The following is a 12583-nucleotide window of genomic DNA, read 5'->3' on the forward strand; positions in this document are numbered from 1 at the left end:
AGCCATCCCAAAAAGTGATGTACACTCACCTTCCCGCCTCCCACACAAGGCAACCCATTATTAATAGCAACGGTGGCATTCAGCTGATGACTCATGAAGTAAGATGATTCATGAACACTGAACATGGGCAGACCTGACTAAGGGAATCATTTGCTGGATTTAATCAATTACTCAGCTCATCAAATGTGATTACTGAGCCACATCAATATCCAAGTGAAAGAAGGTATTAGACACTTGGAGGAAAAATAATTCCTTGCTCTGCCTTGCAACACACAGAGGCATCTCTACTGACTACACGTATAAGATCCACTTCACCAATATCTAACAAATTTGCATCTTGGACTTTGTTTCTTCTTATGTCCAGAATATTTTTGAGCCATTCATCTGTTTGAGTAAAGGTCTAAAGTATTAGAAAAACACACATTTTAAAAATAACTGAAAACATGAAGAAAATAAAGAAACAAGATTCTGAATTATCATAGGGCCACACTTTCAAACAATGCTGTAGCCTATGTTAGTGATAAAGTGAGAGAAGAGTACAATAACGCAAGTATCCACCTAAAAGAACTAACTGTTCCCAATGACCTTCAATACTTAGATCTATTATAGCCTTCCCCATACTGCATTATTTTTTTCATACGCGTCTCATCTTCAAGCCCATGTACCTACTCACAAAGGCATTTTTAGTTACCATTTTATTTACGGTACCTACTAAACTTTATGTCAATATTAATTTTTTGGAAAACCTTTTTATAGTTGGAATATTTTAACTAGGCATGGTGGCACACACCTGTAATCCCAACACTCAGGAGGCTGAGGCAGGAGGATCACAAGTTTGAGGCCAGCCTAGGCTTAATATTAAGTTCAAGGGCAAAGGAAGCATGGGCCATACATGGAGACCCTATCTCAAAAATAATTAGATAGGTAGTTAGGTAGACAAATAAATAAATAAATGGAATATTTCTGTAAAGTACTATGCATGCAACTGTCAATGTAATATTATTATCATAAAGATGAGAGGTGCCTTTGGAAAAATTAGTTGCTCATAGTAACATCTAGATTTATAATGACTAAGTCAAATATAGTCAGAAGCAGAACTTCTACAGAAACAATCTAAATAGAACTATAATTAATAACAAACAAACAAAACATTATACTAATGAGAGTTTCATTATCTGGTGAGGTGTAAAACTCAACCTCTTAACCGTTCTGACCAAAATACTGAACTGCCACAGTCCAGACACATACACACTGGCCATATGGCTACACCGGTTCCTCAGGTTTGTGGCTATGTCTTTATTTGTGCCTCTGCCTCTGAATTATGCTGACCATTCATAGCATCCTAGCATACTGGTGTGTTCACAGAGATGTGCATGTGTGTCTCTCTGTGTGCGTTGGAAGCACTTCTAAAATAAATTCATCTCTGGTAGCAATTCCTTCCCTCTAATACTGCAGTCCAGCAGCATTAGAAAATTTCAAGGGGTTTGTGATTTTTTTACATGGTCTTACATGCTTTCTCAAAGATACAAACTTCTCTGAGCCATATCTGATAGCTTGAAATTGATGCTGCATTAAAAACAACCTGATGAGAATTTTACAGGGAAGCAGTTTCCTGTTGTAATCCTCTCCAGCTGTCAAATTACCATTTTCACCAGTTCAGCAAATCTCTTGGAATGATTTACCATCGTGGACAAGACTCATTCACATGGCAAAAGGAGAGATCTCCTTAATCATGTTCTTTTAAAGTCCAATCCAATAAGGCCTTCTGTGCGGGGAGAAGCTAACTCCTACCTACTGGTGCCCATGCTAACCCTGCAAGAATCCCTCTAGCGTCAGTCCTTCCATTGAAATTCTGGTCTTGGAAGAAATGAGTACATGGCCATCAGCACTAAAAGTGAGACTTGGAGCATCAAATGATCAAAATACTCCTTTGGGCTAAGATCTGTCTTGTACTTTATGAGCTACTTAAAGAAGGGCAACTACCTCAGTGGAGCTGTAGAAGACAATAACTACTTTGAAAGCCAGTGGATTGCTTTCTTTAACATAGCTTCGAAAGGTAACTATATGCATAAGTGAAATGAAGCAGCATGAAAATTGTAAACAAGGGAAGATTATTTGTGTATACTGGGAGGTCCTCCCCTTGATGTTCAAATCAAACCTATACAATCTAAAGATTTTGAATATAACACTTGCACTATTTCATCTTTTTTCTACATGAAGCTACCAGTTTTATTTGCCTGAAGATTAAATAAAGCCAAATAACTACCTATAAAATTCAACTAACCAGTTGTATACACACTGGTAATATCTAACATGAAAAAGGATTCACAGCTACTCCCATCCCAAATGGTTCATCAAATCGCAAGCATACATTCAAGAAGACCAGCCCCGGGCTGAATGTGTAAAGACACATTTAAAATTGCCTATAATTCATCCAATGAGGGATCCACATACTATGGCGCTACAGATTCCCAGGAAAGGTCTGAAGCAAGGTCATTCTAAAAAAGGATAAAAGTTGGCTGCATGGATTAAAGAAAGCCACAAATTGTTAAACACTATTTCCACCAGGAGATGTAGTCTATGATCCCTTGTCTTGAATCTGGGGGCATTCAGCAATATCTTGAACATTAAGATACAATGGAAATGACACTGTTCCAGTTTCTCTTAAGAGACTAGCAGCTTCCATTTCTGTCTGTTAGGACACTTGTTATAAAAAGCCAGGTAAAGAAGTATAACCACTCTGAGATTATGAAGCGGTAAGAAGCCTGATATACATGGTGACACCAGAGAAGATGAAAACCACAGGAGTAGACAGAGAAAGAGAGAAAAAGAGAGGCATGGAGAGACAAACAGAAAAAGAGACAAGGTTCTTGACATTTTAATGAAGGTGCTTTCTTGCAAGTGGACCCTCCATCCCCAGCAGCTTCAGCTGACACCAGTTGGATAATGTTCATTCCTTCATGACCCATAAAATCATGAGCAAAATAAAATGGTTGTTCCAAGCCACTAAGTTGGGAATGGTTTGTTATTCAATGACACATTAGTAGAATATGGATTTACTGCATGTGAAAAATATTAGAAATAGAAGAGCTCAAACTGATGCTCTATTAATTTCCAATTTAACTTCAATAAAGCTGCTACAAGGCAGACTGGTGAATTTTTTATGACATAATAAAAATGCAATAGCATTCACACCAGATATGCAAAATTACATTTTAAATAAACTGACATGGTAATTTGAACATTTGACAGGTTTGAGCATCTCTCTTGTAAAATTCCCTTTTCACCCATTTATCACTTCTTAAAGTAAAACTGGGGCAACACTAAAGTCTCATATTCCAGGTTAACTACATGTAAAAATGATAAATCACTTTTTGCTACTGAAACTACTGTGCTGTCTAATCTGAGTGATTAATTTACATCCTGCTCAGTGGTTCACATGCAATTATTACAGTGAGTCCAATGAACCTGAACACAACAGAATTGTCTAGTCATCTGTATAAGCTGACTATATTTGGAAAACTATAGCAACCTCCAGGAAGCCTGAAAATTTTAGCTCATTTTCCTGTCATTGACTTGTGTACTCCATGTTGTATATCAAGTTATGATACCACTCCTTTGGACTGTTGACTTTATTTAGAAACCACAGGACACAGGAATCTCTACCAAATGATGATGCTCATTAGAAAATGTTAAGGTTAAAGCAATCATCTAAAAATGCCATTGGTAGATTTTAACTGCATTAATATTTTTATCTGAATGTAATATGTTTAGATCTGTAATACTGAAGTTAAAAACAATGAAAAGAAGACGCTCATCTTTTAGACTGAATTATGGACTCTAAACGCTTTCAAAGAAAAAGGCCTAAGGAAACCTATTTCTTTGGAATGTGCTTTTTCAAATGTTTCTCAATAGTAAAGAAATATTTTAGCCTCTACATTAATTACATTCCAAATACTTCTCCTTAATGAGAGGTCACTGAGGCTGGAGTGTCTCATGCTAGAACATTATTTTTATTAAGTATATTAATCATACGAAACAGTAGTCTTCTGAGGATTTTCATTTGATCATGCCATTCCAAGCCTGACATTCCAGAATTCACTCAAACTATTATTAGAAAAGCCCTTGGAAGATTCACATGTTATCCGGTACACAAAATAGGCAGCTTATATATTTTGGAAAGATAACTTTTGTTTATATTTAATCAACTCAAGATTAAGTTGTGTAGGATACTACTGTGGCATTTCTCCCCAGTACCATCACCAATAGACTGAAAAAAAATTAATTTAAGAGCTCATTCCCTAGGAATATATTCTAGGCACTGTGCCAGATGAAGAAGAAACCAGAAAGCACAGTGTACAAGATGCCCACTGTCAACTACAGAGAACGGATGTAAAACGTCAGCAGCATGGGAGCACATAGTAGGCAAATAACTCAGAGTATTATCTAATGGATAGACCATAGAATACTCAAAGACATAGAGGAAAGAATTAGCAAGGTGTGTTCAAAAAAAAAATCACAATGCATTATCATATGGGCAATATCCGCTCCCTGGTGTCCTGAAGGGTTTCTGGGTAACTTTGGAATAAATATACTTTGTCCCATCTCACTCAGGAAAAGCTCCCTAACACACCTACCCTTAGATAAGTCTCAGATACAGATATTGACTAAAAGCTCACCAAAGCTCTTCCTAAGAAAGCATCACTGGGCATCAGGACCTTTAGGATCACAACTTTGCTGAAAAGCCATAGGTAAAGTTTAGAGACTAAGAGGAACATTGGAAGAGGCAGGAGATGATTCTGGAAAAGTAAAAGAGGTCATGGGAGACCTCCTGTGCCATTACTGTTTGATTAAATTTATGAGAACACATCATTGTAAAAGTGCATACCAGATGAACCAATGAATGAAATATGTGAGGTAATGGATATGCCAATTTGTTTGACTATAGCAATTATTTTACTATGTATAACAAAACATTTATATACCTGAAACTTAAAAATGACCTAATGAATAAATTCCACCACAGTGCACGTGACATTTCCAATGTTCACTTCATTATTCTATCATTTAATGACTCCACCCTCCCTCTCCCTGTTCACAACTTGCATGCATGCACAAATTTACATGCTGCTCCTGCAAACAGCAAACATCTGTGGAAGGACACTTGAATGGAAAGCTGAAATCACATATGCCCTGAAAAATGAGCTCCTCAAGGGAACTCTGCCTTCACGCAAAGACCTCATAAATCATGCTAAAATAACAAAGAAAGGTCAGAGCCAGTGTCCACCTGACCCTTTCAAAGCACCTATAAATATGGTCCAGAGCCAGGCCAGACTTCATCTTTGTGCTTCCATTCTTCCATGCAGTGGGTATATGTAGAGAGTATGAAAAATTCTACTTCAAATTACCTTTCCCACACTCAAATCAAAAGACTACTATTGCCCTTAAAGGAATTTGTACCTATACACTGAGCTCAACACCATTTTCACAGCAAACCAAGCAAAGGAGAATTTGAGGCAAACTAAAAGAGTATTTAAAGACCTCTTTATGTTCCTTACTCACAAATCTTCAGTCTCACCAGCCCAGACCTTCTCTCGTGATGGTTTTGGTAAAATCACCATCGAGCACAACAGTAATAAGCCTCTGGATCCACAGGATCTACTCTGGTGAAGGTATCCCCCCTACTGTGCTACACTGATGTTGCAATCAATTTTTAATTACAGAAGCAGTAGTGGTCAGGAGATAACACAGATAATTTGCAAAGAAGCCAAGAAACCGTTTATTACAATTCCAGCTGATCACAAGCCACCAATGATTTGGCTGACCATGGTCCCTTCAGTTCCCCTTTCCCAGAAGAATGCGCTTACCTCTGGGATGTTTTCTTATATTTCCGCCTGTAGGAAAAGAAGCAGAAACACATATCAGAAAAGACCTTTGGTAAGCAATGGGATAAAGGATTAATTTAGTAGGGTTGGGCAAGGAGATAAGCACTTTCGGGGTAGGGTGGGGTCCCTCTGTGAAGCGTATGGGTTTCAAAGTCCAGTTAAAAGCTTGGAATTGTTGTGTTATATATATTGTGTTCAGCTGTGTACAAATTTAGCCTTAACAGTAAAACCAGCCACCCAAGAGCTCAATGGCTCTGCTCCTATGTTCCTCCCTTTTCCCTTTGATGGCACTGTGGCATCTTAGTTAAGGTAAGGCTTTAAAAACAGCAGGACCCACACTCAAACCTCAGCCTTTTCATCTGCAAGACTCATGAGATTGCAGTACAGTAAATAGGCTGAGGCTTGTAAGACATTCCTTATGTGTGGCGCATATTAAATGGGAGGTAGTTATTAGTTATTTGTGTTGCCACTGTTGTCACTATTAGCCCCAATAACTAGCAGTACAGAACCTTTAAGGGTGGGACCTTTTGTATGTGTGTTGGGAATCAAACCCAGGGCCTCAAGCATGCTAACTACATGCTCTACCACTGAGTTGCATCCAGCCCCAGAAGGTGATTATCTTCTTAAATGTAATCATGTTTCATACAGCTAAACCATGAAATTAGACATAAGGTCATCAAAGAAGGAAGAGGTGGGGAGGGGGACAATGAAAAAGTCTAGAACCAATGGTAGCAACATCACTGGGAACTTGCTAATGACTCAATTGAATATGTTCCTGGGAAAAGGCCCAGGTCTGGCCCATCTTTACTATTTACAGTCATCAGTTAACCTTGGGCAAATCCTTGGGCATTGGGCTTCTTGATCCATCAAATGGAGATGGTGACATCTGTTCTGGCTGTGTCACCTAAGTCACAGTGGCATTCAAGGGGAAAGGGACCTAAAAATATATGGACCCAATATCCTAGGGTATTTCATGTTTGTATCACTTTTGTTGGCTCTGAAAAACCCTCCAAAGAGTTTTAATAGGTTCTTCAGTGGAGAGGATAAGAGGGAAGGAAGAGCCAGGAGAGAAAGCTACATCTCCCGCAGCATCTCCAGGAAGTACAATGCTTCCTGTTTTTCTTAGTTCCACACCTGCTTGCCCATTACAGTCACTGAACCAGACTAATTCGCTAACTGGGAGCTATATGCCCCATGGGTTTCTTTGGCTGTCTGTTTGTTTATTAGTTTAAGAGTACAAAGTTTTCAAATTCAAAATCACTGTGACCTCTCAAAGTGAAAACATGTTATATACTAAGTTAAGTATTAAATAAAGAAAACAGCATGCAACACAGACCCTACAGCATGTTCTTTTGTTATCAATATATCTGACAGGAAACACACCAGAAAGACAAAAATGATCCTAAGGTAGCAGGTTAATGGGTCACTTATTTTTACTTTTACGGATTTTCCAAGTTTTCACTAAAGAATGAGTATTATGATTATAATTAGAATAAATTTCTAAAATTATGGATAGATATACAGTCATATATTTACACATAAATAAGAACATACAGATATACACCTGTGTGAATTATATCACCTATGCAGGGAGGAAAGTCCACTAAAGGAGTTTTTAGGGTTTGGGCTCCAGAGCAAACTGTTCCACTCTTGGTTCTAGCTCTTAGCTCTACAGTGGTGGATTCCACCCCTCTGAACCTCTTCTTCACCTAAAAGTAGAAATTGTCAGAGCATCTCTCTTGAGACCTTGTCATGAATAAATGAGATCATTCACCTGAATGTCAGCTCCCCAAGGTCAGGTTTTGTGTGGTTCTTCACTATAACCTCATGTTTAAAACAGTGCCTTGTCTTACTTCCAGAAGCTGAGATGGGTGTGCATTGCTCACTCACTCCCTTGCACCTGGACACTGTCACAGTGATATCTCACTGTCCAAGCAGTAGCCAAGGGCAGAGGTTTCATCTCCAGGCACAGCAGAGAGTAACGGTGTGACCCAAGCCTTTGACCTCCTTATCACTGTCTTGTTTCTTGCCTTCAGTCCTTTCACATTCTCAGTGAGTTGCATTTCAGTCTATCAGAGTCTCCTTAGACAAGTTTGTTAGACACACATCCACTATCTGCTAGTGCTTCTCCCTTGCCTACCATGACATGCTTGGCAAATGGCACTTGCTCAATATATTGTCAAATGAATGAATGAAATTATCAAGAAATTGACCCAAAATGCTTTCTTTTTCCCCATTTCATTCTGCTTAGTAATGTCATATTAAAGTAAGGACATCTACCACAGCTGTGGTTTCCTATACACAGGAGAAAACCAAGTATAGAGGACAGGGCAGCTCACAATTGGTGGGCCTCTTCTGCTCCAGCCTGGTACAGAAATTAACTCACTCAGGCCTCCCACAACCACTAAGAGGATTACCCACTTCATGCTTGATGGAAGTGAGGCTCAGAGAGGTTAGGTAACTATCTAAGCTAATAAGTAACTTACAAGTAACTAGTTCTAAGGATATAGAACCTTAAAATGGCTAATACAGAAGCAAATTCTGAAGCCTTCAAAGAACTCAATCAAACAACTCAAAAGATTCCAGGAGGAAACTTAGACACTAGATGAAAACAAAACCAACAACAGCAAAACACACTGGGTTCTTTTCATTCAAAAGCAGAAAATGAGCCGGAAAAGAAACCCAGTTTATTCTTGGCCTTTTGTTTTTTAATATCTTCAACAGAATTCAGCCCTGACTCACTACCTGAAAGATAAAGGGATTACTTTTATTTTGGTTTTCAAGCTTACGTTGAATTTACAGTTTTTTGGAACTTGAGACAATTACAGCCCAAATCTCATGATTCCTGGGGCTAGACTGGGCTTAGAAGGTAGAGAATGATTAGGAGCCACTGTCCTCTGGGACCTGACTAAGCTAGCAGCACTCTGTGAACTCTCCTCACAAAACAGGCTCTACTCTTCACACACACATGCACACATGCACACGCACAATTAGCACACATGCATATGCACACAAACTTGCATCCGCTTGCAGACATATGCACATGTGTGCACACACACTCATGCACATACATACACGTGAATACATACACACTCAAAGGAGTTTTTTTTTTATGTGTTTTTAAGGAATGGCAGTGTTTAAGATCACTTAACAGAGTTCAAACCCCTTCTGCAACTTAATATATCCAATAAACTTTGTGACTTTTAGCAACTTACATCACTTTCCCAATTACCTGTTTCTTCCTTTGCAAAAATTTTGGTAATAATACTCACCTCACAGGGTGGTGTGAGAGTTCAATGCGATGATGACTATATAGCATTTAGCATGGAGAGTTCAATGCGATGATGACTATATAGCATTTAGCATGGAGCTGAGGTGTCCAGTAAATATTCAAGAAAGGGCTAGCTACTGCCTTAATAACAATGGTGGTACATAAGTCATAATGCTATTCTAATTCAATAGATTTTCAAATTTTGATTAAATAAAAAAAGCTTTTTGATGATTAAAAAGCCAAGAAAATAGTTGAACATCACTAAAATGGAAAACTCCCAAAGCTCCTTATCTTGGAACACATGAACTATAAAGAAAGCAGGTGCTTATCTCTATCACTAGAGGAGGAGGAGCTGAATCTCTGCCTCGTACTCCTCATGCCCAGGTGACCCTGCAAGCCTCTACATCCTGCCACCTAATCTAGCAAGGTTCCACCTAACCAACTTGAGCCTAGCCAAGCCATACACTTCCATCTGATGTTAAAGCTGGGCCACTGTTCAGAAGATAGGAAAAAAGAAAGTAAAACTGGGCATGTGTGAACTGAGTATCTCAATGATCCTTGGAGATATCTGAAATGATTTCAACAAAAATTCTTATTACTAATAGTTCCCTATACCCTGAACTTAGTGTCTTGCCTACATATCACCCCGAAGCATTTTCAGGAAGTTGTAACTCTGTGCACAGACACCATGTGCTACAACTAGAATTACTGATTGCCCCACACTAATTTATCTTTTAAGCAAATTAAAAGACTGCTGGTCTTCACTGAAAATCAATGACTGTTTAAGTCCAGAATATTTCAGTGAAACTGGTTTTCCCAAGAAGTATCCAATGGAGTGAGCGTGTGTGTGTGTGTGTGTGTGTGTGTGTGTTTGTGTGTGAGTGTGTGCACTTATGGGGGTGTATAGAACAGCTGAAGAGAACACAAAAACCTCCCCTTAAAGACTTCAGTCCATTTACATCCAACTAGCCACACCCTGACAAAGGGGTGCTGAAACAGGAGCATCATCAAAAAGCAAGAAATAACCACCCCCAGTCTAGCAGAGGCTTCTCAACCCTTGGCTTCATTTTTACTCTCCTGATTGCAATCAGGGAGAGAAAGAATTAAACTAAGCAGAGGTGGTTCTCTTCATGGTAAGGATGGACTTGCCTAGTAGCAGGGTAGAGAGAGACAACAGTAAGCTGGGAACAAGGATGCTCTGAAGGGGCTTTGTTTGCCTTTTGACAGCTAGAAGTTCCCAAAGCAGGAGTTCCTGAGCATCCCTCCAGTCAAATGGAAGTGTCAAGTCCCCAAAGTCAAACAGATGATGTGGGAATGGTTTCTGATAGCCTGGATAAGTGAGAGTGATTAAACATTGATGCTAAATTGTGACGCCTGGTTGTCTCTCATGTCTTTAAAGTGAGTGTTTTTGAGCAACAGCCATATGGGTACTGCAATAATGAGGTTTATAAATAGGCTTAATATTCTAACAAGCTGGCTTTGAGAAAGCAAAACTTGTGCTCTGCTTCAAGTTGACAGCAAGACACCTCCCAGTTAGGCACAAGGTCTTTGGCATGGAAATGGAATATGCAAAAACTGCACACATGTCAGCACACACACAATGAGAATTGCAACTCTACTTTTGGTGTACTCCAGGGTTTCTGGTGACAGTGACTCACCCTGGAGATGATTGTTTCTCCAACCTCGCCTACAGAGACCACACCACTGCTAACACACAGTCAGCTGGTTATAGCAATCATGATTCTCAGCCCTCAGTTCCCTCAAGTGAGAGGAGGTTAAGGGACAGATACAGAGAAGCACAACAAAGTAAGCAGCAGCACTTGGGTCATTAACTATATGTTCTCATGAAGCAAGAGCAAATGCATCTCACTTCGGGGTAAGTGAACTGAGATAATGATACCATGAAAAAACATGAAATAAACCAGGATCAGAACCATCATCTGATCCTCTGGGGTTTTTTCCCCCCATTGGCATGCACAGTGCAGATAGAACAGAACTGAATATGTCTAGAAACTTGTACTGAATACATCTTACATCATTTGTATGAACTAATCTCCAGGTTGTTGAGAATGGAGGTCTCTGTACATTTTTTTCTCTTTCATCCCAAGGGTTTCATTTCCATGATGCCTACACTAAAACCTTGCCTGTCCATATTTTGAACAAGTAAATGCCAATAAGAAAATATGCATAAACTTGTGCTGTCATATAACCTTCCCCCAGACTATTTGGAGGTAAACAAAAAGATAATAAAGAAAGAATCTCTTTTCTTACTAGCTCAAATGTTTCTTAGCTGCCAAGCTACATAATGAAATGCCACATGCACTGTGATTCTATGTTCCTGCTTGGCCAAAGATACAAGGCAAGACAAAATAAATAACCAATGAAGTGCCATAAACTCACTTTTACCTGGAATAGTCCAGTCATTAGGAAGGAGTTGGGTTTCACTTAAATTTTCTAGGGGACTTTTCTGCAAGGTCTTCCACTGGGGAAAACTGTTCTGTAGATTCATGTCCTCTTACTTAGAAAAGAAAGATCCTACTCAGAGACAGATAGTTCCCAAATATACATAACTCCAGTGTGTTTAGCCAAAAGTGTGGTTTGGCGTTAGGGATGGTTTGGGATAGTGAATCAGAAGAATGGAAGCATACTAATCTGACATAGCTATAAATAAGGTAGTTTTCTACTCACTCATGGGAGCTGATGTCTTTCTATCTAGTTTTGTCCATCTTTCTAATGTATACTAAAGAAACTTTGAGAAGCAAGTCACCTATTCCAAACTAAACAACTGCTCAGAAAGCCCCACCTGTAACTGCAGCAACTCATATAGCAAATCTATGCCCTGGGTCATGGTTCCACTCTCCTCATTCAAGCCTGTCCCTTCACTGTTCTCCCTCCAGTCCCTCATCTGCCTCCAGACAGCTGGCCAGACAAAAATTCAAGCCTCTTATTCATGCGTGCTTCTCTCCCAAGCCTGAATTAAAAATTCCAGTGCTTGGATTACTGTGTAAGAGGCCCCCAAATGGGATCCCTCTCCATAGAAAGCTGAAATCTTCCTTTGGACAACAAAATGTTTTTTAAACAGATCAAATGTTATTCCTTTCCCTACAGCTAAAAGCCCATTGCTTAAATCCAGGGAATGAGCTAATCAGTGATACCAAGGTAGAAAAATAGAAAGGTTTTTAGAGAAAGAAAATAGAAAGTAAATGTCATGCTTGTAAAAAAAAAGTCCAAGTAGTACTTTTTTTTTGCATAAATGTTTTATTCCTCTATCCACATATTTACAACCACTTGCTGTGTAGCAAGTACAGCAGAACTGTGTGGGTGGGAATGGAAGAGAGTTTTGTGACCTCCTTCCTGGGAGCCTGGCTCTTATTTAAATAAACATCAATGAGAAAGGCTGAAAACAAAAATCTCTCTTAATATGTGT

The 12583-nt window shown here is 39.1% G+C and overlaps 1 protein-coding gene across 12 annotated transcripts in view; it reads right to left on the reverse strand.

Annotated features, from left to right (window-relative positions):
• Pde1c (phosphodiesterase 1C) overlaps nt 1-12583 on the reverse strand; it is a 486798-nt gene that overhangs the window by 274006 nt on the left and 200209 nt on the right. For 11 of the 12 annotated variants that reach the window (XM_074065258.1, XM_074065266.1, XM_074065265.1 and 8 more), the window contains one exon: nt 5868-5894. The exons of the other annotated variant lie outside the window; for it this stretch is intronic. In XM_074065258.1, coding sequence (XP_073921359.1) covers nt 5868-5894 — 27 coding nt within the window. The remainder of the gene's footprint in view (nt 1-5867; nt 5895-12583) is intronic. 12 annotated transcript variants of the gene reach the window in all.

The sequence above is a fragment of the Castor canadensis genome, chromosome 2, assembly GCF_047511655.1.
Source record: "Castor canadensis chromosome 2, mCasCan1.hap1v2, whole genome shotgun sequence".
NCBI classification, from domain to species: Eukaryota; Metazoa; Chordata; class Mammalia; order Rodentia; family Castoridae; genus Castor; species Castor canadensis.